This window comes from Eurosta solidaginis, chromosome 1 (assembly GCF_040869045.1).
Source record: "Eurosta solidaginis isolate ZX-2024a chromosome 1, ASM4086904v1, whole genome shotgun sequence".
NCBI lineage: Eukaryota > Metazoa > Arthropoda > Insecta > Diptera > Tephritidae > Eurosta > Eurosta solidaginis.
This window is the reverse complement of record NC_090319.1, coordinates 378,092,093-378,118,915: the sequence shown is the minus strand read 5'-3', so window position 1 is coordinate 378,118,915 and position 26,823 is coordinate 378,092,093. Positions and strand designations below refer to the sequence as shown.

Genomic DNA, 26,823 nt, shown 5'->3' with positions numbered 1-26,823 from the left:
TAGATCATATCAACTGAATTCCATATGGAGTTTAATTTGGTGTCGAGTATTATTGCCTTTAGATGAAAGATTTAATATGACCACATTGAACCTTCTATGCAAAGTTTGGCCACATTATATTCGGCCTCAACGCCTGCATTCTGGAAGCAATATTTGAACTAACTATGTAACCTTATAGCGGGTGCATACTAAAGTTTTACGCCGATCACTTTATCGGCGGCGGCGTTGGCGGCGCTACGGCGTACGCCGGTGTTCTTACTTTAAAAAGCCTGATTTTTCTATTAAAGAATAAATTTTAGGAAAGTTTTTGTTTGTATGTTATTAAGGAAATGAACGTTTTGCTTCAAAATCTCGCAGATCGTTAAAACATTTTCACGATTAGCTCTTTGCGGAGGTACTGCCCCTCGTTCACATACACCAGAGAGGCTTCGAACCTTACCCCGGTCTTTGGAATTGGTAATGCTTAATCTGCTGAAAAGGAATAAATATACATAAAATGGTCACACATGGTTCAATTTCTTTAAATCATTTGTGGCTCCTTGGCGGTCACGCACAAAGGCGACTTGGTCCATTAGTACTCATGACTATCATGGCACAGGGTGCATTCAGTTCCTTCGAGCTATAATTCCCGATTATTAAGAGCTACAATTCTCGATGTGCGAACCGTAGCAATCCTTACCACCAGTCGCTACCTCATATGCACCTTCGTCGACGTCACTTTCCTAGAAGCTCTAGGTGTAGCTCCGAAGACTTTCTAACGGATGCTTTTGTCGCGCAATGCTGCCGAGCTATACCAGAGAAACACCTTGAAGCGTTAGGGAGTGACTATTCGGCCAAGGATGCCGCCCTCGAAATCATAAGCAGTCTAAGTTTATGTCATTGCGTAAGTCATGGGTGAAAATCGTATAATCCTCAGCGCATCTACATAATTAAAATTTTACAAGGACCCTGGATAAAATTTTTAAAATATAGACCAAAGTTTGCAGACGTTTGTGTTCACAACATTGATTTCAATAGTCTTCGTTAAAACAAATAGATATTTTACAATCAAAGTCGACCGATTTTAAGTTGAAAGATGTTAACTGCTGTTGTTTTTATTTTTATTTTCGGCCTTTCAGAAGTTATATTAAGAAGAATTTCCGAGCGCTAGTCAACACATATATATGAGTAATAAAAATGCAATGAAATCGCAAGACCACGGGACACTCCCGGCCTTAGAGAATGTTACCGGACTGTCCGTTAACACGATAATTTGAGTAAATTTTGAGGTATCTTGATGAAATTCGGTACGTAGGTTCCTAGGCACTCATGTTGTTGTTGTTGTTGTAGCGATAAGGTTGCTCCCCGAAGGCTTTGGGGAGTGTTATCGATGTGATGGTCCTTTGCCGGATACAAATCCGGTACGCTCCGGTACCATAGCACCATTAAGGTGCTAGCCCGACCATCTCGGGAACGATTTATGTGGCCACGTTAAACCTTCAGGTCATTCCCTCCCTCCCTACCCCCAAGTTCCATGAAGAGCTTGAGGTCGCCAGAGCCTCGTCAGAGCCTCGTTAGTGAAACAGGATTCGCCGCAGATAGGTGAGGTCGACAATTGGGTTTGGAGAAGCTATATATTGCGCTGGCAACCTGAAAGGTTGTGCTACACAGCCCCTTGAATCTGATATTTTAGTCGCCTCTTACCTACCGCGGGTATATTCTGATCCCCTAACATGCTGGTGTCCTAGGCACTCATGTCAGATCGCTATTTAAAATGAACGATATCGGACTATAACCACGCCTACTTTTTCGGTATCGAAAATTTCGAAAAACCGAAAAAATGCGATAATTCATTACCAAAGACGGCTAAAGAGATGAAACTTGGTAGGTGGGTTGACCTTATGACGCAGAATAGAAAATTAGTAAAATCTTGGTAAACGGGCATGGCACCGCCTACTTTTAAAAGAGGGTAATTTAAATGTTTTGCAAACTGTAATTTGGAAGTCGTTGAAGATGAAATTTGGCAGGAACGTTACAACTATTACTATATATGTGCTAAATAAAAATTAGTAAAATCAAGAACACGCCCACTTAAAAAAAAATTTTTTTTTAAAAGTCAAATTTTAACAAAAAATTTAATATCTTTCCAGTATATAAGTAAAACATTCAACTCCAGTAACGATATGGTGCAACAAAATACAAAAATTAAAGAAAATTTCAAAATGGGTGTGGCTCCGCCCTTTTTCATTTAATTTGTCTAAGATGCTTTTAATGCCATAAGTCGAACAAAAATTTACCAATCCTTGTGAAATTTGGTAGGGGAAGAGACGCTATGACTGTTTTCTGTGAAAATGGGCGAAATCGGTTGAAGCCATGCCCAGTTTTTATACACAGTCGACGGTCTGTCCTTCCGCTGGCCGTTAACACGATAACTTGAGCAAAAATCGATATATCTTTACTAAACTTAGTTCACGTACTTATATGAACTCAGTTTATCTTGGTATAAAAAATGGCCGAAATCCGACTATGACCACGCCCACTTTTTCGATATCGAAAATTACGAAAAATGAAAAAAATTCCATAATTCTCTACCGAATACGAAAAATGAGATGAAACATGGTAATTGGATTGGTTTTTTGACGCAAAATATAACTTTAGAAAAAACTTTGTAAAATAGATATCCCGCTACCTTCTAAAATACTCATTAACACCTTTCATTTGATACCCATTTCGTACAAGCAAATTCTAGAGTCACCCCTGGTCCACCTATATGGCGATATCCCGAAATGGCGTACACCTATAGAACTATGGCTACTCACTTCTAAAATACTCTTTAATACCTTACATTTGATACCCATGTCATACAAACACATTCCAGGGTTACCCTAGCTTCATTTTCCTGCATGGTGATTTTCCCTTATTTTGTCTCCAAAGCTCTCAGCTGAGTATGTACTGCTCGGTTACACCCGGACTTAGCCTTATTAATTTGTTTTATCTAGCTTTTGAACAGTTAGAAAGAGTTAAATTTCGCATTTAGTTTCTTATAACTGGTAGTGTTGCGCAGCCGTTGATATCACTTCCAACCATATCCGAACAATTTTCGCATGAACAATAAATGGCCTAAACTGTCTTAAATGAGTAGAAAATATAGTAACGTGCCAGACGCCGCCGCCGCCGCGCCGATATTTTTGACATTCGGCGGCATATATCTCTAATGCATACATTACGTCATTTCATTTATGATGACTTTATAAGGTTCCAGCGACATCATAAGACCAACTGGCACGTGAAATACTAGCGCTCTCGGAAAAGGAGTTGAATGCCTGTTGACAAAGAGGTAATCCTGGTTAGATTGGATCTTAGCACTGCAAGACCACACTTGTTAGGTCTTTTATCAATCATATAATATGTCAAATCCTGTACTTGATGTCAAAGCATGTTTTATAGTTCATAAGGAGCTGCTTTTAAACTACTATGCATGGTTTCCCTGAACCATTCATACGTATATTCCAAATGACGTTAGTCAATACCTATAGCTCCGCCAAGTAATTAGTCCTTCGAGATGTAAGGGCCAAACCAAATTAAAAAAAAAAATGGCTTAAAAGGTCCTGCTTCCGTAACTGGCCAAACGTTTCTGAGATTGACGAAATTATGACTTAACAAATTGTATACAATTTTATAAGCTACGGTACAGTCATCCAGTGATTGCCTGCTCAGAGCACATGCTGGCTTAGCGGTCAGTTGCTTCATTACCAGAAATTTTCACGTGGCACGATGTACCGGGGTGTAGTGCTTAGGAAAATTACTAAGATCTAACGTGCATGTTCGAAATAGTCATGGGTTATTTAATGGTCTAGTCAATGATAATTTGAATATCACCCGTAACATCCTACAACAAGCTTTCCACAACATAGTTAAAGGGTTTGATAATAGAATTGGTAATAGCTATGGTAGCTTTTAAGACCAAAGCTTAATCAACAGCAGACAATTTAATATTCTGATGAGCTCAACTTGAATGTCCAACATTTTCATATACTCCACTTATATGAACCGCTCTCTCTATAATGCGATTCATTACTTTTCGTCCGGCAGGTGGTATTAATATCCTCCACACATATGTATACGGACAGGGATGGTAGCAACAGGATTTCATTACGAAATTTTAGAAGCTTTAATTTCGCAGCCTTTGACAAATATGCCATATATGATAAAGGAAGCGATTGCAGGCATAAGAGACCATTATTGAGGACAAATCCCACATTTTACTATTAACTTCCTTACTTGGCGAATTGTACTGAGGTATATAAGGTGCATTCATTCTATACATTACTCGGATAATTGCAAATGAATTTCGTTCTTTTAATTAGCACAATTTGGTAACTAATTACACAATTTGGTAACTAATTACAAAAGATGGCAACCGTGGCTAACGCAAGCTGAAAGCACAAATCTCTTTATAAATTAAGCCTACACTGCTTTTCAAACAGTCACTGTAATTCCGATATCGACATCACTGTACATTTCATAAGAAATGTGCTGCCTACTTTTAGGCTGAAAAAAAAAATAAAACAAAATTAACGTCGATTTCAGACACAATTTATTTTTCATTTATTGTATTTACAAACAATTAAGTACCAATAAATGCCATATGTGTTAAAATAATAAATACTTAAACCAATATAAAAATATATATACATATACGTACATATGTAAATAGAAGTGAAATTAACCAGCCTTACAAAAACAAAAGAAGAAATCATGAAGATACGAAAAATTAAGCAATAATGAAGAGTTAAGCCTCATATTAACCAGTTGAAGTGAAAATTACATAATCGAGCTGCGGCAACCAAGCGCTGTACTCATCAACTAACAGAGAATTGCAAGTCAATGAGAGTACAAAGAACATCCATGGCGTATACTTGACCCAAAAGCATTGCTAACAGACATATGGTAAGAGGCTGTAGCTGAAGAACACTAGAACTGATAATAGTACCCTGGAAAGAAGATGTGAATTTGAAATATTATTAAATTATTTTTCTGAAAATAAACCCAATAATGGTCGCACGACCTTCAGCAATGACATCTAATATTGTAGATCATATCAACTGAATTCCATATGGAGTTTAATTTGGTGTCGAGTATTATTGCCTTTAGATGAAAGATTTAATATGACCACATTGAACCTTCTATGCAAAGTTTGGCCACATTATATTCGGCCTCAACGCCTGCATTCTGGAAGCAATATTTGAACTAACTATGTAGCCATATAGCGGGTGCATACTAAAGTTTTACGCCGATCACTTTATCGGCGGAGGCGTGGGAGGCGCGACGGCGTACGCCGGTGTTCTTACTTTAAAAAGCCTGATTTTTCTATTAAAGAATAAAAATTAGGAAAGGTTTTGTTTGTATGTTATTAAGGAAATGAACGTTTTGCTTCAAAATCTCGCAGATCGTTAAAACATTTTCACGATTAGCTCTTTGCGGAGGTACTGCCGCTCGCTCACTTACTCCAGAGAGGCTTAGAACCTTACCCCGGTCTTGGGAATTGGTAATGCTACATCTGCTGAAAAGGAATAAAGATACATAAAATGGTCACACTTTTGTCTGTATATCTCGTGCAAAGTGTAGTTTCACCTGGGGTTAATTCCTAATAATCGTCGCGAACACAATTTCTTTAAATCATTTGTGGCTCCTTGGCGGTCACGCGCAAAGGCGACTTGGTCTATTAGTACTCATGACTATCATGGCACAGGGCGCATTCAGTTTCTTCAAGCTACAATTCCCAGTTATTAAGAGCTACAATTCTCGATGTGCGAACCGTAGCAATCCTTACCACCAGTCGCTACCTCATATGCACCTTCGTCGACGTCACTTTCCTAGAAGCTCTAGGTGTAGCTCCGAAGACTTTCTAACGGATGCGTTTGTCGCGCAATGCTGCCGAGCTATACCAGAGAAACACCTTGAAACGTTAGGGAGTGACTATTCGGCCAAGGATGCCGCCCTCGAAATCATAAGCACTCTAAGTTTATGTCATTGCGTAAGTCATGGTTGAAAATCGTATAATCCTCAGCGCATCTACATAATTAAAATTTTACAAGGACCCTGGATAAAATTTTTAAAATATAGACCAAAGTTTGCAGACGTTTGTGTTCACAACATTGATTTCAATAGTCTTCGTTAAAACAAATAGATATTTTACAATCAAAGTCGACCGATTTTAAGTTGAAAGATGTTAACTGCTGTTGTTTTTATTTTTATTTTCGGCCTTTCAGAAGTTATATTAAGAAGAATTTCCGAGCGCTAGTCAACACATATATATGAGTAATAAAAATGCAATGAAATCGCAAGACCACGGGACACTCCCGGCCTTAGAGAATGTTACCGGACTGTCCGTTAACACGATAATTTGAGTAAATTTTGAGGTATCTTGATGAAATTCGGTACGTAGGTTCCTAGGCACTCATGTTGTTGTTGTTGTTGTAGCGATAAGGTTGCTCCCCGAAGGCTTTGGGGAGTGTTATCGATGTGATGGTCCTTTGCCGGATACAAATCCGGTACGCTCCGGTACCATAGCACCATTAAGGTGCTAGCCCGACCATCTCGGGAACGATTTATGTGGCCACGTTAAACCTTCAGGTCATTCCCTCCCTCCCTACCCCCAAGTTCCATGAAGAGCTTGAGGTCGCCAGAGCCTCGTCAGAGCCTCGTTAGTGAAACAGGATTCGCCGCAGATAGGTGAGGTCGACAATTGGGTTTGGAGAAGCTATATATTGCGCTGGCAACCTGAAAGGTTGTGCTACACAGCCCCTTGAATCTGATATTTTAGTCGCCTCTTACCTACCGCGGGTATATTCTGATCCCCTAACATGCTGGTGTCCTAGGCACTCATGTCAGATCGCTATTTAAAATGAACGATATCGGACTATAACCACGCCTACTTTTTCGGTATCGAAAATTTCGAAAAACCGAAAAAATGCGATAATTCATTACCAAAGACGGCTAAAGAGATGAAACTTGGTAGGTGGGTTGACCTTATGACGCAGAATAGAAAATTAGTAAAATCTTGGTAAACGGGCATGGCACCGCCTACTTTTAAAAGAGGGTAATTTAAATGTTTTGCAAACTGTAATTTGGAAGTCGTTGAAGATGAAATTTGGCAGGAACGTTACAACTATTACTATATATGTGCTAAATAAAAATTAGTAAAATCAAGAACACGCCCACTTAAAAAAAAATTTTTTTTTAAAAGTCAAATTTTAACAAAAAATTTAATATCTTTCCAGTATATAAGTAAAACATTCAACTCCAGTAACGATATGGTGCAACAAAATACAAAAATTAAAGAAAATTTCAAAATGGGTGTGGCTCCGCCCTTTTTCATTTAATTTGTCTAAGATGCTTTTAATGCCATAAGTCGAACAAAAATTTACCAATCCTTGTGAAATTTGGTAGGGGAAGAGACGCTATGACTGTTTTCTGTGAAAATGGGCGAAATCGGTTGAAGCCATGCCCAGTTTTTATACACAGTCGACGGTCTGTCCTTCCGCTGGCCGTTAACACGATAACTTGAGCAAAAATCGATATATCTTTACTAAACTTAGTTCACGTACTTATATGAACTCAGTTTATCTTGGTATAAAAAATGGCCGAAATCCGACTATGACCACGCCCACTTTTTCGATATCGAAAATTACGAAAAATGAAAAAAATTCCATAATTCTCTACCGAATACGAAAAATGAGATGAAACATGGTAATTGGATTGGTTTTTTGACGCAAAATATAACTTTAGAAAAAACTTTGTAAAATAGATATCCCGCTACCTTCTAAAATACTCATTAACACCTTTCATTTGATACCCATTTCGTACAAGCAAATTCTAGAGTCACCCCTGGTCCACCTATATGGCGATATCCCGAAATGGCGTACACCTATAGAACTATGGCTACTCACTTCTAAAATACTCTTTAATACCTTACATTTGATACCCATGTCATACAAACACATTCCAGGGTTACCCTAGCTTCATTTTCCTGCATGGTGATTTTCCCTTATTTTGTCTCCAAAGCTCTCAGCTGAGTATGTACTGCTCGGTTACACCCGGACTTAGCCTTATTAATTTGTTTTATCTAGCTTTTGAACAGTTAGAAAGAGTTAAATTTCGCATTTAGTTTCTTATAACTGGTAGTGTTGCGCAGCCGTTGATATCACTTCCAACCATATCCGACCAATTTTCGCATGAACAATAAATGGCCTAAACTGTCTTAAATGAGTAGAAAATATAGTAACGTGCCAGACGCCGCCGCCGCCGCGCCGATATTTTTGACATTCGGCGGCATATATCTCTAATGCATACATTACGTCATTTCATTTATGATGACTTTATAAGGTTCCAGCGACATCATAAGACCAACTGGCACGTGAAATACTAGCGCTCTCGGAAAAGGAGTTGAATGCCTGTTGACAAAGAGGTAATCCTGGTTAGATTGGATCTTAGCACTGCAAGACCACACTTGTTAGGTCTTTTATCAATCATATAATATGTCAAATCCTGTACTTGATGTCAAAGCATGTTTTATAGTTCATAAGGAGCTGCTTTTAAACTACTATGCATGGTTTCCCTGAACCATTCATACGTATATTCCAAATGACGTTAGTCAATACCTATAGCTCCGCCAAGTAATTAGTCCTTCGAGATGTAAGGGCCAAACCAAATTAAAAAAAAAAATGGCTTAAAAGGTCCTGCTTCCGTAACTGGCCAAACGTTTCTGAGATTGACGAAATTATGACTTAACAAATTGTATACAATTTTATAAGCTACGGTACAGTCATCCAGTGATTGCCTGCTCAGAGCACATGCTGGCTTAGCGGTCAGTTGCTTCATTACCAGAAATTTTCACGTGGCACGATGTACCGGGGTGTAGTGCTTAGGAAAATTACTAAGATCTAACGTGCATGTTCGAAATAGTCATGGGTTATTTAATGGTCTAGTCAATGATAATTTGAATATCACCCGTAACATCCTACAACAAGCTTTCCACAACATAGTTAAAGGGTTTGATAATAGAATTGGTAATAGCTATGGTAGCTTTTAAGACCAAAGCTTAATCAACAGCAGACAATTTAATATTCTGATGAGCTCAACTTGAATGTCCAACATTTTCATATACTCCACTTATATGAACCGCTCTCTCTATAATGCGATTCATTACTTTTCGTCCGGCAGGTGGTATTAATATCCTCCACACATATGTATACGGACAGGGATGGTAGCAACAGGATTTCATTACGAAATTTTAGAAGCTTTAATTTCGCAGCCTTTGACAAATATGCCATATATGATAAAGGAAGCGATTGCAGGCATAAGAGACCATTATTGAGGACAAATCCCACATTTTACTATTAACTTCCTTACTTGGCGAATTGTACTGAGGTATATAAGGTGCATTCATTCTATACATTACTCGGATAATTGCAAATGAATTTCGTTCTTTTAATTAGCACAATTTGGTAACTAATTACACAATTTGGTAACTAATTACAAAAGATGGCAACCGTGGCTAACGCAAGCTGAAAGCACAAATCTCTTTATAAATTAAGCCTACACTGCTTTTCAAACAGTCACTGTAATTCCGATATCGACATCACTGTACATTTCATAAGAAATGTGCTGCCTACTTTTAGGCTGAAAAAAAAAATAAAACAAAATTAACGTCGATTTCAGACACAATTTATTTTTCATTTATTGTATTTACAAACAATTAAGTACCAATAAATGCCATATGTGTTAAAATAATAAATACTTAAACCAATATAAAAATATATATACATATACGTACATATGTAAATAGAAGTGAAATTAACCAGCCTTACAAAAACAAAAGAAGAAATCATGAAGATACGAAAAATTAAGCAATAATGAAGAGTTAAGCCTCATATTAACCAGTTGAAGTGAAAATTACATAATCGAGCTGCGGCAACCAAGCGCTGTACTCATCAACTAACAGAGAATTGCAAGTCAATGAGAGTACAAAGAACATCCATGGCGTATACTTGACCCAAAAGCATTGCTAACAGACATATGGTAAGAGGCTGTAGCTGAAGAACACTAGAACTGATAATAGTACCCTGGAAAGAAGATGTGAATTTGAAATATTATTAAAATTATTTCTGTAATATATTAAATGTTTTTACATTGCGGAAGGTATTTGATAAGTGAAGGGAAATGGTAGGAGGCAGGAACAACCACTAAACTACAGTGCTGGAAATTTGTATGGGAATGTGAAGTTACGGAGCTAAATACGTTTACCAGAGGACTTATGGAATCAAGCGGAGAAAAATTGGGATGCAAGAGAATAAAAAACAATTTAATTATGCATTTTATTTAGATTATTCGTTTAATTGTTAACATCGATTTAATAACATTTTTCTTTAAAATATTTTTTTTTTGAAATTTTGCAAATATTTCATATTTTTTGTTTGTACTTATAACTAATGACTTGTCTGTTTAGGTAACAATAAATAAATACATGTACATTGAGATATATATGTTAATATTTTCAGAGCGCTCATAATTATGAGTCCGATAGGAGTCTAAACTATGTTAGAAATTGAAGTTTTAGAATTTATAAAAATTTTAGCATAAAACGCCCTATTTGACTCCAATATGATGCGAAAGTTGCGCCAATGCCAAGAGTGCATATTAAAAAAAGCCAAAATTAAAACCAGATTTTATATATATTTTTGGCACTTTTTCTGCTCTGTTTATTCGTTTTACATTTTAAACCACCCTTTTCCCGGTCTTTGTGTCTGTGCAATATTGCTATATGGTAGCCGCAGGATGGTTTGTTTGGCGTGTAGTGTAATAACTATGCATGTCCTTCCAAATGTTCCATGTTAACATTCTTTTCTTCTGATATGTATCCATCACCCTCCTGACCAAGTAACACATTAATATAAAAAAGAAGCATATTAGGCCAATGAGGCTCATAAACGACTTTGGAAATGTCTCAATAGAGGCATATAAGAAGCAAAATATGAGCTGTTTGTGAGTCTATTAGGAGTCACATCGGACTCATATGATGAAGTTATTTGAACTCATATTTGACGAACATTGCGGAGACGGACTACACTCACTTCGGACATCTAAATGAAGTCATAATAAGCGTAAAAGCTCCAAGTTGGGACTGCTTTCTGATCCAAAGTTTTGCAGGGTATAAAAACTAAGGTTACTCAAACATTTAAAGTATCAAGTTCATGTATTGAAATAACACTGCACTTACGTAACATTTTTCTAAGAAAAATAGTTGTGTGAGACTGTTAAGAAATTTGCAACTCTCGTATATACATATATAAAAATGAACTGGGCGAAAAAAATAAATTCATTTAGCCATGTCCGTCCGTCCGTACTTCTGCCCGTAAACACGATAACTTGAGTAAATTTTGAGGTATCTTAATGAAACTTGGTATTCAAGTTCCTGGGCATTCATCTCAGATCGCTATTTAAAATGAACGAAATCGGACTATAACCATGTCCACATTTTCGATATCGAAAATTTCGAAAAACCGAAAAAGTGCGATAATTCATTACCAAAGACGGATAAAGCGATGAAACTTTGTAGATGGGTTGACCTTATGACGCGGAATAGAAAATGAATAAAACTTTGGGCTACGGGCGTGGCACCGCCCACTTTTAAAAGAAGGTAATTTAAAAGATTTGCAAGCTTTGGCAATCGTTGAAGATATCATGATGAAATTTGGAAGGAACGTTACCCTTAGTACTATATGTACGATAAATAAAAATTAACAAAATCGGATGACGAACACGCCCTTAAAAAAAATTTTTTTTAAGTCAAATTTTAACAAAAAATTGAATATCTTTACAGTATATAAGTAAATTGTGTCAACATTCAACTCTAGTAATGATATGGTGCAACAAAATACAAAAATAAAAGACAATTTCAAAATGGGCGTGGCTCCGCCCTTTTTCATTTAATGTATCTAGAATACGTTTAATGTCATAAGTCGAACAAAAATTTACCAATCCTTGTGAAATTTGGTAGGGGCATAGCGTCTACGATGGTAACTGTTTTTTAGGAAAATGGGTGAAATAGGTTGAAGCCACGCCCAGTTTTTATACACAGTCGGCCGTCTGTCCTTCCGCTCGGCCGTTAACACGATAAATTCAGCAAAAATCGATATATCTTTACTAAACTCAGTTCACGTACTTATCTGAACTCACTTTATCTTGGTGTTAAAAATGGGTGAAATCGAACTATGACCACGCCCACTTTTTCGATATCGAAAATTTTGAAAAATAAAAAAATGCCATAATTCTATACCAAATACGAAAAAAGGAATGAAACATGTTAATTGGATTGGTTTTTTGACGCACAATATAACTTTAGAAAAAACTTTGTAAAATGTTCTGCAGGGCGATATCGATTTCGATATCTCGAAAAGGGCTTCGTAACCACTAAGGGCCACTCCCTTCGAATACCCTCATTCATACCTTTAATTTCATACCCATATCGTACAAACACATTTTAGAGTCACCCGTGGTCCACCTTTATGGCGATTTCTCGAAAACCGTCCACCTATTGAACTACCCTTTTAAAATACTCTTTAATACCTTACATTTGATACCCATGTCATACAACTACATTGCAGGGTTACCCTAGGTTCATTTTCCTGCATGGTGATTGTCCCTTATTTTGTCTCCAAATCTCTCAGCTGAGTATGCAATGTTCGGTTACACCCCAACTAAGCCTTCCTTACTTGTTAAAAGGTAACCTGGTTCGAATTGTAGACGGATCCAAAAAGTAACCAGATACGAAAGTCCACCGATTCCAAAAAAGTTACCGATAGCAAAAAAGTTAACGGTTTCTATTAAAAACCTAAGCGGTTCGAAAAAGTAACCGGTTCCAAAAATATGGTAACCGGTTCCAAAAACAAAGGAAGCAGTAGCGAAAAAATACCGGTTCAAAAAAGCAGATTTAAAAAAAAACCTGGTTTAAAGGTAACCGTTAAAAGGTAAAGGTCCACCGGCTCACAAAATAAAGTAACACGTAGAAAAAGTAACCGGTTTCATAAAAAGTTTAACAAAAAACCAGTTTCAAGAAAATGATCGGCTCAGTAAAAGTAACCGATTCCAAAATGTTAAACGAACAGAAAAGTAACTCGAAAAAGGTAACTTATTCAGTAAAGGTATATATTTACAGAGTAGCCGCCACAGGAACGGTAACTGGTTTCAAAAAATGAAGCCGGCTCTATAAAAGAAGACGCTTCCAAAAAGTTGCACAAAAAGCGACCGGACTCTAAAATAGTAACCGGCACCAAAACTAAGGGGAAATTTCTTTCTTGGGAAAAAAGATTTAACAGGAGTTTGCAATTAGTTGGGGAGCTATGCTTTCTGAAGTTTTAAAAAAAGTTAACTGTGCTAAAATCTTGAAAGTACCAGCAATTCAAAATATAAGTTTTCGCAAACCTATAAATGTTTAAAAAATAATAAAAAATAAAAAATAAAAATTCAGTTGAGCCACGTTTGAATCCTTCTCTATAGCCTATTTTGGTATAAATTTTTTAGGAAAACTTACAAACTTAAATAATACCATACAATGTAATAAATAATAACAATAAGTATGCATAATAAATAAACTTATATTAAGAAATGCATTCATGACGCCATCCATGATGACACCATCCAACTGTTGCGACGAAAATTGTTTACAATCAACCAATCTAGAACGTCAACATGCGATTGAACATTAGCGGATCGTGGATCTCGTAGTCGAGATGTTTGAAATATGGTCCCGGTTTGGTGTGCACCTTAATCATTCCCACCGAATCATTCGGCACTTGACGTCGTACTTTATGCTGTTGCGCTGGTGCTGGTGGTGCCGCTGTCGATGGCGTTGGCACATAGGTTGGTCTATATTCGTTATCAACTTTATTTTGCGCTGGATCAAAATAAATGTGTTTTGTCTTTTGTATTGTTGGTGACAAATACTTGAATTGATTGCTTGATTTCGAAGCAGTGTGCTGTGATGCTGGAACTTTGTAAACGCTCTTTTCCACGGTAAAATGTTTACTTACGCCCAGACCGCTTGGCGCCGTGCCACGCCTCTTGGCTACCTCTAACGCTGCTATAATTGGAGTTAAATCTTTTAAAGCATTACTTGCTGCATGATAATTATTATATTTGTAAGCAACATTTTGTTGATGATCATTCGTGCTCGTAGTCGGACTTGTTGGCCTATAATCATAACTTTCATTTGGATGTTTTTGTAAATAAATTTCTTCTGCTGTTTGCTTTTTGGCCATTTGACGATAAATATCCCAGGGATTTTCTGGCCTTTGTTTGTAAGCGGCTGTTATCGATTCGGTATGAGAGAGCGATTCTAAGGGTCCCAAATTATTCGGCAAACCATATGTTTGTAGATCGGCGCTTTCATTATTCAAATCAGCGCCTGTTGCAGTATGTGGCAATTGATTGTTGTTGTTGGTATCTAAGACCACAGTTTTTGATGCGGTGAATTCGGTTTTGCCAATTGGCAGCAGGCTGAGTATTTCCTGTAATTGTGCGGCAGCCTTTCGTGCTTGTGCTTCGCTTAGTGGCTGATGACGGCCGTAAATATTGAAGTCATCATGTCCTGTGTAGTTGAAAACACGCCGGTGTGAGTGTGTGCGTAAAGCGTGTGGGACGTTAAGACGTTGTGCGTGTGTTGGTTGGTTTTTTTTGATTGTTTGTGTAATGATATGAAAAATGAAAATTATTAATTATAAATTCATATTGTATGTGTGCATGTATGTATGTAATATGTGTTAATATATTTACAATGCGCGCTTGATTAGGCATTGTTTTGAGTAATTGCAGAAATTTAGTTTTGTAAGTTTACATTTGTACATGAAAAAAGGATATTGAATGAAGTGATAGCGTCTATGAATGCTTGTTTTTGCTTATTACTTATTTGTGTTATATTTATAAACGCGTTTGTGTAAAATAGGGTGTTCCATGTAGTGTGTCTTCTTTTTAAAAACAGCACATCAATGTTCTCCACATCGCACCTTTCTTTTACCGGAAAAACTCTATCGGGAAAACTTGATTAACCATCTTTGATTTGAATAATAACCTAACGGGTTACTATGGGAAAACTATTTTGATATAATTTTGTACAGAGTTGTGAAAGATAGCTCCACAATCAACTTGAAAAAGTCGCGAGATTCAATAAACGTATTTATAGCATCTTTTCAGGTGACGAATCATGTAACCAAGCGGGGCGGAAAACTAAACAAAAAGCGACTGCTAAAACCTTTTTAAGCGATCTTCTGAGATACGATTTTATTAAAGACCTCGCAGAGATACATCCTTTTTAACAAAACTTTTTACTAGGATGATTTTGTACTTTACGCCCTCGATTGCTGTAAAAGCAAAATGTGTAGCAAACTTACAGGCAGACTTTCTTATATTAGTGTTGGGGTTGTGTGGCAGATGAAATAGTCGATATGCATAGCTTTTTTTTATGTTAAATGTTTTGTTTTATATATTTAAAATTGTAAATTTATTCTACGTCTACTTTCGTTTTTAAATTAACTGAAGGCCTAAAATTATAATTAAAATTGTAAAATTTTATGGAAAAAACATCATAAAACCCCTAGAATAGTATTGGCTCATTTCTGCGTCTAAAATTTGTCGGTCTTTGTTATTGAAAATAATTTATTTTTGATTTTCACATTGACTAATAAACCCGAATCACAAAACAAGACAGACTAAATTTTTAAGTTCATTAGGCTTTCAATAAAGCAATAATGAGATAATTAAGAACTTGTATTTTATATGGAAGATTCGGTTCAGTAAGGGCTTTAGTGCAGAAGTTAGTTAGGTTGAGCTGGCCGGTCCATGACTACCTCACATAGATTGAATGAGTCCGTAGAATTACCAGAAGTTTGCTTAGTGACCAAACTGAAAATCCCTATCCAGGACCTATGTTCTAAAAAAACTCCGTCCTCTTGGTAAATGCTAGACGCTTTTTAGCACCTTTAACACTTGGTGCTTCTAGAACTGATAGCTGTATCACTCCTAATAACTGTAGTTTTAACATGGCAAGCGCAAGACACGAGCACAGAATGTGCTCGATCGATTCTTTCTACAAGTCGCAGTACCTACATATGCCATGCAGGGTCCAGTCAGAATACTCGTCATCAGTCTAAACTCCTCTCTTTTTAATGATAAGAATAACTTTGTTAGTCTAAGGTTGCAAGAACTACACATAATCTTCGACACTTTATAGCTCCACGCTAGGCTCCACATCTTTCCCGCTTGGTCGATAATGTGCACCTCTCGGCTTCTGTTAATCTCGCTCGATCTAATTGGGCCATCTAGGGAGCAAATTTCATGGGATGCGCCCTATTTAGCTAGCTTATCCGCTTTTTCATTCGTATCTATTCCCATATGCTCTGGTACCCAATATAGATGTATGCTCCCCTGTCCCGATTCAGAGATTGCTTACCTTCTAACACACTTTTAGATGCAGCGGTACGCGAGATTATTGCCTGAATTGCTGCTTGGCAGTCAATAAAAAATTTTACACGGGTGCAGTTTAAGGTATACTCTTCCAGTGTTCCTATTGTTTTGGTTATGGCTACAACTTCCGCCTGAATAACGCTACAGTGATCTGCAGCTTGTAGGACCTGTTTATTTCCAGATAAGCACAGCATACTGCACACCCTACCCCTTCCAGTAATTTATAACCATCGGTGTACACGTGTATAGCTTCGTCCGCTATTTGGACATTCTTGCACAAACCATCGACTTTTATTGTGGCTCTAAGAGCCCCTTCGAAGCGCAGAAGCGGGATCAGGCAGTCTGGTAGTCCTGCTATTGATGGTGCAATTCTACTTTGACGATATGGTCTGCGCTCAATCTGCCCCGAGGCACTAAGACTCGTTGCAGTGCTCAACGCTATTTGCTTTGCCACCAGGTCTACACGTGCAATGTGCATTGCATTCAAATTGCATACAATGCAGACGGCGGGGTTGTTCTTATGGCTCCCGTAATGCCAAGCATTGATAGTCTGTATACCCCCTCTAATTTTTGGGAAAGGTTCTTTTATGTGTGGCTACCCCAACAAGAACTCCACAGTAGAGGCTAGGCTTAACAGTCTCAGTAAATAGCCAATTAGAGAGAGAGAGGATGATAAGCACTACGTACACTCCAGCATTCTTTTACATGCATATGTGCCGTCGAGGCCTTCTTCATTCTTTACTCCACGTTGAGGTTCCACGACAATATACTATCTAGGATAATTCCTAGTTGTTTTGTGTAAGGTTTCTCCTGCAGGGTCACGCCCTCTAAGTTAGGCCTGGTCCGATTCGGCACCTTGCATCTATTAGTAAGCAAAACCTTAACCGTCTTCTCTGCGTTGGCTCAAAGCCCGACATTAGATGCCCATGTTTTTATATCACGAAACGCCCGATCCATCAAGGAATTAATCGTTGGAGGCCACTTTCCACCTGCGAAAATTTGAGTGCAGAAAACTAGTCTAATTATTTCATGAAGCCTCTGTGTGAAATTGGCAATGGCAAGTAACATTTATGCCCCACCTTTTTTTACACCATTTTATACATAAAACTTTTCTGATGAAAAATTTTATTTCCGTCCAAGAAAAATTTGATTTTAGTGTTATTATTTTTTTGTTTTTTGATTTGCAGAAGAAAACCACTATATGGAACACTCTTTATACTAATGTATATATGTATGTGTTTATTTATACAATGTGGTAAGAAGTTAAACACATTTCATTTATTCACATAAATTACTAATTATATACAAGACTATTTAGTATATTAGCAGCTGTCTTAAAAATATACATACATAACTGAAAAGTATCTAAAGCTTATATAATAAAGTGAAATTTTAAATCTATGGTATCTCAGATTGTTATTCTACTTATGATAATAAGTCGTACGCATCACAACGAATTTTGTAACAAATTTTACTTTTTTGGCACTAAAAGCTTGCTGTCAAAATGTGAGCAATCGGTGGAGAGCCACGCCCACGATATCACAGTATTTCTGAAAAATTCGTTTGTAGAATTTCTAACGTTACATCGCTGTAACCGCAGAAGCTACACATATAAATGCACATACTAAGACTAAACTCATTGAACCCATATTCTGGTGATTTTGAAGGCACATACTGATACTTTTGGGAAGATATTTAAAATAAATAGGTAAGTAAACACCTATGAAGTAGGGATGTAACAGAGCTTCGATTCCGGTTCCAATAAGTCGGAAGTCCCGATTGTAGAAGCAAGTATCAGCAAAATCGGAAAAATACTGAGTGTAGAGTTACCGATTTGCATGGGTTGGGTTTGTTTGAACAGACACTCCCGTAAAGCCCTCACATGGACTGAATGTGTGTAAAGTGTTCCAGAAGTTTCTTCGGGTACCAAATTAAAAAACCTTATTAAGGACTAGGATGATAAATATAAATCCGCCACAAGGCCAAATACAAGAAACTTTTATAACCTATCCTTCTTGCAGTTTCGAGCTTTGATATCTATGTATTGAATTTAATAATTGTAGCCTTAAGCTGCCGAGTATGAGGAATGAACACAGAATGCGCTGATCCGTTTCTGTTATCTCTGATGAGGCTTTATTTATAAGCATATGACATAGTCCTGCGATTTAAAATGCAGCGGCTAGGCTAGCTAGGCTATGCGAATGAGAGATGATGCTCCAGCTAAGAAAGTATTTTTAATGAATCCCGCCTATGGAATCAGAGGAAGTGTCCAATTTGTGCCAGTTAGCGAAGACGTTGGAGGGTCATAATCGTTTAAACGCTGAAGCACCAGTAAGTAAGTAAGAATGTCTTTTCCCTCAAAAAGCAACTAAATTGTAAAAGATAGATTTCACAAGCGCACATGAAAGAGGAAGGTCGATAGGCACTACATAAACACCAGCAGTTCTGACAAGCGTACAGTGTCGTTACCTGCTATCGGCCTTTCCCGCATTGACGGTTAATCTGACGCCAGATGCCCAGGCATCTAATGCCCGAAGTGTACGATCTGTCTAATTATTAGCCAGCATTTGCAATTTTGCCTGGCGTCCGCCGAGAGGTGTGGTGGTAGCGTGCTACTCTATCACATCGAAGATCCTGGGTTCAAGTCCCAGACAAAGCAACATCAGAAATTCAGAAAAGAGTTTATTCATATAAACAATTTTTCTAGGTGGTATCGTCCCTCGGTAGTGATTTGGCAAGCACCTCGAGTATATTTCTGCCTTGAAAAGCTTCTCAGCGAAAACTCATCTTCCTTGCAGTTGCCCTTCGGAGTCGGCGTAATACATGTAGGGCCCATCAAGCCAATTCGTAGTTAAAATTAAAAGAAGCACGATGCAAATTAGAAGGGAATCTCGTCCTCAAATATCTTCGGTGGTTATCGTGCCTTGCAATTATTTGTATTTATCATTTTTCCAAATTTGAGCAATTAGTTGACGACTAGCGTCCACAGCAAAAGTTATACTACCCTGCCCTTGCGTCGTGCTCCGACACTGATATCATGGGTTCATGTAGCGTCTATTGCGACTAGTCTGAGAGAAGCTCATATAACTTGTTAAATCTAAAAGCCTTAAATGTGAAATAAATTATATATATGGAAAAGAACATAGTTTCTAGGTATGCATGTCTTAAGAGGCGACTACACTGAAAGAAAAAGACTGGTAAATTTGTATCCATCGCAAGAAGATGTCGAATCAACTGCGCACAAATCGTCGATTCGTAATTGACCGTTTTAGTAGTCAAATGAACAAAAAGAGTTGTTGCGACAGCTTTGTACGAAAGTACCTATGTTGCGGCATTTGCAAGGCAGATGTGTTTTCACTGAAATCTTTTAATGGCATAAATACACTCGGGAAGCTTACCGAACAGTGCCGACGGGTGACCCCGCTTAGAAAATTTTCTTCTAATTTAAAAACTTTATTTCTAAAATTTTTATGTTGCTTTGGCAAGGGTGTGAACCCAGGGTCTTCGTTGTGGTAGGCGGAGCACGCTACCATCACCCCACGGCGGCCGCCATGTATATACGCAAATATGTGCATACATATAGTCCACAGCATACATAAGTACAAAGTAGAGAGCGCAGTGAGCGTTAAATGCTCTTTGAAATTTGCTCATGTATTGAGTGTTGATCGCTGTTGAAATGACCAGTGAGATCAGTTGTGTTAACAAAAAAATCAGTTAGATTGATAAGGAATCTGTCAAATTTAACATAATTTTGTTAACTTAAGAGCGACAATTTCTCTTCTGTTGAAATTACTAAACTAATTTGTTCGCTTGACAAAGAACTCGGTCGAGTTAACCAAAATTCGATCAATTTCACCGAATCTCCGTTAAGTCAAGAACAACAGAACCGATTTGTTAATTTTACTAGCACCATTTTTTTTAGTGTAAAATACCAAATTGATTCAAGGGGTTGTATAGCGCAATCCTCTCAAGTGGTTGCCAGCGTAATATTTAGCTTCTCCAACCGAATTTTCAACCTCACTCAGCCATGGCGAATCCTGTTTCATAAACAGCCGAGGCTCTGGCGACCCCAAGTTCCTCATGGAACTAGGGGTGGGGAGGGCGGTATGGCCTAGCAGGTTTAATATGGTCAAATAAACGTTCGTGATCTATATCCGGCAAAAGATCATCAAAATCGGTAACACTCCCCAAAGCTTTCGGGGTGTGCCTTTATCGTTAATAAAACAACAAGAATACAGTTTCATTTGGTTTTTTTTTTTCAGTGTATCCACAAACTGTGATTTGTGGTCAAAAATATGACAATGATATTTGTGCAATGAAAGAGAGAAATAGTAACAAAGATCTGCAAGAAGTTTGGCAGTGCAAATTACAATGTTTTTCTCTTGATTGCAGCTCGGATTCCGATTCAGACTAAACCAATTTTGAAGTTCCACTTCCGATTCCGGTTCTGGTTAAATCACTTTTGTTACAACCATACTATGAGGCACACACCCGCCCAAAAATTCAAGTTAAAGTGGCTGGCAAAAACACCAATTTTCAGATACAGTTACATTATAGATGTCGTATGAAATGCTGCCCCTCTTCCACATTCCTAGCTGACTATGTTTTATCTTATCCATTTATTGTGTTGTCAATGGTCCTTAATAGTTTTGAAATATTTAAATCTAGTCTCACAGCATAAAATGGGTGTACGGGCTCGTCGAAATAACGCTTTCACCTTCAGCGAAAATTTTATTAATAAATAAGTGCACTTCACGTGTTCACGCAAATAAAACGTAGATCACCCATGACTGAATTTTACACATACACATTTGCTAACATAAAACACCAAAAATAAAATTTTTTAACTATTGACCGACCGTAAGATCGAAAATTACTTCCTTCCACGCGGAAGTGTCAGTTTAGTTATGTCGTTTGCTTTGAAATTTTTCCAATGGAAAGCGCGTAATGTTATTAACGATTGCCCACACACGTCACAAAAAACGCTAAATAAGAGATATATGTACATCAACAAAATTGCAACAATAATAACAACTATCACCCGTCAAACTAAATATTGTAAGAGTTGCAGCGGAGCGTATGATTAACATGTGAATTTGCAAGAAGCCACAGCGGATTTTATGATAAAACCACAAGACTGAAAAAGGTGCATTAACAGTTATAACAAAAACATATGTAGGTATGTGTTAGTAGGGGAGGAGTTGAAAAGATAAAATGAGATATAAAAGTAAATAAAACAAGTAAAGGTGTCTAAGTTCGGGTGTAACCGAACATTATATACTCAGCGTGAGCTTCAATTGCACATTTCATTTCAGATAAATTACTTTTCTACATAAGACGTGGCACCGCCCGTTTAAAAAACATTTCTCCCCATTTCCTCTTACAATAAAACTTGATAAGTTCAATATCATTGATTCAAAACTATTTTTTGCTAATTTATAGCTTATTATTCTAATCTACAACCCTTTTAAACTTGTTTTGTATCTAATTTGCCGTGATCTTTAACCGATCCCGTCCGTTTTTACTAGAAATATTTTCTACTATAGGGAAAATTTGTGTAGCCAATTTTATTAAGATCCGTTAATTGTTCTTCGAGTTATGTCTCCCGAAACATAGAAAATTGCCTAGTCATAAAAGGGGCGGTGCCACACCCATTTTCAAAAATTTTTGTGTTTTCCAATTTAATGTTATAATTCAATTTAGAAAGTAAAATTATATTGATATAAAGCTCTTTTTTTGCAAAGATATAGCTTATTATTTTCGTCTGCGACCCTTTTAAAAATCTTTTATATAAAAGTTGGCGTGGTCTTAACCGATTTCGTAAATTTTTCTTCAAAGCATTCTTTATAGTAAAGGAAACCTCTCTGCCGAATTTTGTTACGATGGGTTTAACGATTTTTGATTTATGATTAATAATATTTTTAAAATAGATTTGATCACAGGTGGGCGGTGTCATGCCCATTTTAAACAAAATTTTCAAATTTTTATCAAGAGTCTAAATATCAGTCCACACGTCAAATTTTAAAATTCTAGGTGTACTAATTACTAAATAATCAGGTTTTTTGTGTTGTCCAAAATGTTATATATATAAAAAGTGGGCTTGGTTATCATGCGATTTCGCTCATTTTCAATACCAATCTATTCTGGGTCCAGATAAGCTAGTGTACCAAATTTGGTGAATATATCTCAATATTTACTCAAGTTATGGTTTTAACGGACAGATGGACGGACAGACGGACATGGCTCAATCAAATTTGTTTTCGACACTGATGATTTTGATATATGGAACTCTATATCTATCTCGATTCCTTTATACCTGTACAACCAACCTTTATCCAATCAAAGTTAATATACTCTGTGTATAACAAGCAAGTTAGTAGATCGATATTTGATTACAAATATTTTCACAATACCGGAAAAACCAAATAACATTCAATAACCGACACCAAAGGAATACAATTTACATATTTACATAAGCACCCTGTACACATATACAAATCGTTACATATTTGTATTTAACTTTTTATTACATTTGCTGCACAAGTGCATCACATAATAATTATTATTATAAATATGTGCTATTTACATATATACAAATGGACGTGCAATTTGCTTAATGCAGCAAAACTTGTTGGGATATAACTTTTTATATTTTTTGAAAATATTTTTTTTTAAGTTTCATTTGTTTGTAAGTACGCACCGTCATAACCGCTAGGCAGATAATTGCTTGCCGGTGCTTCGAATGCCGCATGTCCGCTGCTAAACGGTGCACCACCGCCAGTGTAACCGCCCGACGCTGGTGGCAAGTACTGATGCGTTGCTGAGCTGTAGCTTGGCGGTTTCGAGGGCGGACCATAGTGGCCGGGCGGTATTTCGTATGTGGTGATGGCTGTAGAAATGTATAAAAAATATTAAAAATTTAATAATAATAAATGCGGTTGATATTAAAATGCGTAGGCATTAAACTTGATATGTGAATGTAATGAAGTTATGCAAAATTTGTTAAGTGGTTAACGTCATAGATATAGCCACATTTGTTATGTAATATTTATCGAGTTTTATGGCGCCAGGGATGCACAGATCTGATTAACTATAATCTTGCTGCAATAATCGAAGAAAGGCTTTCTAAGGTATGAAATCATCCACTCAGAAAAAAAAACACATGATTTCAATGAGTAAAATATATCCTGCACAAGTTTTTATGAATTAAAAAAATGTTCTGTGGAATAAGTAAAATTTTCCTATCTTTTGTAAAAAACATGCAATTTATTTGAAGGAAAATCTTTAGATGTCTTCGCGCCCAAATATTACGACTGGGTTATGTGGGTCTAATAATGAGCACTGATATAATGTTTTCTTTAATATCTTCAATGTACAGTAGAGCAGCAAAACCTATAGATGGCACTAACGATTGTATCGATAATTTTGTTTTTCAAGAGCCAACGTTTTTTCCTATCGATAGTCCATAGTTTCATTGGTGAGGTTTTCAGGGAAAGGTCTGTAAGTTTACATTCAACATACATTCTTGCATTTGCAGAAACATTTTTTTCTCCAAATTTTTATTAGATTGACTGATCGTGTACCGTAATGTAAGATCGTACTATCAGCAAAAAGGTTTAGGATATGAATTCGATACAAGCGCGGTTTATCCGGGAGTGATTTGTTTGACCACCGGGTGCTGTATGGTATTATTATTGAGAATAAATGAATTACTGGTATTTCAATATATACCTCCTCAATAACGGTATGGACAAAATCGATTATATAAATACTCAGCCATACTTAAGCACTACACTAATAATGAAGTTGGTCTGAAGTACATACCCTGCAATAAATAAAGGCATTAATCCCTAAAGAGATTGATCTTCTATTGATCTCTTTTGTCTACATTTGGGTATAATTGATTACCTTTAGTTCCTTTCGGGTACAGTTGCGATTAGTCACTCTGAAATCTATGTAGTTCATTTTAAGGAATATTAAAAAAAATTGCAACGAAATGAGTAAAATAAAGAAGATTACAAGTGATTGAATCGAATTATTAAAGAAAAATGCGGGGCCCTATACCGAACCTAAATTACTAGGACTTAACGGCGGAGTTAGGTTTAAATTTTCGGAGAATATATTTTATTCCTTTTTGAAAAGCGGGCGAACAGCTTACACCAAATAGATTTGGTGGATTGGCAAACAGCAGCAAAAAAGTTAACTGCCTTAGCAATTGCTTATTTCAATATAAACCGGAAATGAAGCTAAAACAATTTTATATGTAGTTTTTCAGCTTTACTGATCTATTAGGGTCAAGTGCAAATAAAATGTTATTTATTCCACCATTTAGCCCAACGTTTCGATAATTATCCTTATCTTCTTCAGGGGCGGTCTATATTTGTTTATAACAAAATACAAAAGACAAAAACAACATTAGAAATAAAATTAAACGATCTAAATTACATAGTTTCAAACAAAGTTTTTCACAATTATAAATTTGAATTTTACATGAAATATTACTTCACAAACAATTATTTATATTCACTCACATTGGTATTTAAAAAACGATTTTATTATTACTTTACAAAAAAATTAATTAAATGCTACCATCACTATATGGTAAACTTGTCAAACTAAAACTAATTATCTGTGTCATAGGCATAATAAGTAAGTCGCGGCTATGTCTTGTGTATCTTCTTTCTTGTTCATTGCCTTTTCTCTGTTTTGCATTATTCTTAGGCTCTCGAGTGTGTACCTTGTTCTTTCTCTCGTCTCTTTGTCAATTATTTTTGTTGTTGTGAAATCTACTGTGTGTTTGTTGTTTACCGCGTGTTGTGATAACGCCGTGCTGTGTTTTTATACTCAGTTGAGCAGAGCTCACAGAGTATATTAAGTTTGATTGGATAACGGTTGGTTGTACATATATAAAGGAATCGAGATAGATATAGACTTCCATATATCAAAATAATCAGGATCGAAAAAAAATTTGATTGAGCCATGTCCGTCCGTCCGTCCGTTAACACGATAACTTGAGTAAATTTTGAGGTATCTTGATGAAATTTGGTATGTAGGTTCCTGAGGACCCATCTCAGATCGCTATTTAAAATGAACGATATCGGACTATAACCACGCCCACTTTTTCGATATCGAAAATTTCGAAAAACCGAAAAAATGCGATAATTCATTGCCAAAGGAGGTTAAAGCAATGAAACTTGGTAGATGGGTTGACGTTATGACGCAGAATAGAAAATTAGTAAGATTTTGGACAATGGGCGTGGCACCGCCCACTTTTACAAGAAGGTAATTTAAAAGTTTTGCAAGCTGTAATTTGGCAGTCGTTGAAGATATCATGATGAAATTAGGCACGAACGTTACTACTGTTACTATATATGTGCTAAATAAAAATTAGCAAAATTGGATGAAGAACACGCCCACTTTTTAAAAAAAAATTTTTTAAATTCAAATTTTAACAAAAAATTTAATATCTTTACTGTATATAAGTAAATTAAGTCAAAATTCAACTCCAGTAATGATATGATGCAACAAAATACAAAAATAAAAGAAAATTTCAAAATGGGCGTGGCTCCGCCCATTTTCCTTTAGTTTGTCTAGAATGCTTTTAATGCCATAAGTCGAACAAAAATTTACCAATCCTTCTCAAATTTGGTAGGGGCATAGATTCTATGATTCTGTGAAAATGGGCGAAATCGGTGGAAGCCACGCCCAGTTTTTATACACAGTCCACCGTCTGGCCTTCCTCTCGGCCGTTAACACAATAACTTGAGCACAAACCGATATATCTTTATTAAACTTAGTCCACGTACTTATGTGAACTCACTTTATCTTGGTATAAAAAATGGCCGAAATCCGACCATAACCACGCCCACTTTATCGAAAATTACCAAAAATGAAAAAAATGCCATAATTCTATACCAAATACGAAAAAAGGGATGAAACATGGTAATTGGATTGGTTTATTGACGAAAAATATAACTTTGGAAAAAACTTTGTAAAATGGGTGTAGGTAATGTAGAAGAAAATGAAAAAGTTCTACAAGGCGAAATCAACAGCGTTTGGAATCTTGGCAGGAATACTGTTAGTGGTATTGCATATATAAATAAATTAGCAGTACCCGACAGATGATTTTCTGGATCACCTGGTCCACATTTTGGTCGATATCGCGAAAACGCCTTCACATATACATCTAAGGGCCACTTGCTTTTAAAACCCTCATTAATACCTTTAATTTGATATCCATATCGTACAAACACATTCTAGAGTCACCCCTGCCCCACCCTAATGGCGATATATCGAAAAGGCGTCCACCTATAGACCTAATGC

The 26,823-nt window shown here is 36.7% G+C and overlaps 1 protein-coding gene across 2 annotated transcripts in view; it reads right to left on the bottom strand.

The window, feature by feature from the left end:
* Positions 1-9,741: 9,741 nt before the first annotated feature.
* Positions 9,742-26,823, bottom strand: part of LOC137238330 (uncharacterized) — a 54,384-nt gene continuing 37,302 nt past the window's right edge. Inside the window, exons 4-5 of one of the 2 annotated variants that reach the window (XM_067763195.1) lie at positions 23,201-23,389; positions 9,742-10,106 (exon numbers count right to left, since the gene is read on the bottom strand). In XM_067763195.1, coding sequence (XP_067619296.1) covers positions 10,087-10,106; positions 23,201-23,389 — 209 coding nt within the window. In that variant the 3' untranslated portion in view covers positions 9,742-10,086. Of the gene's footprint in view, positions 10,107-10,135; positions 14,630-23,200; positions 23,390-26,823 lie in introns of those variants that run through there. The other variant, XM_067763194.1, reaches the window with a different exon arrangement.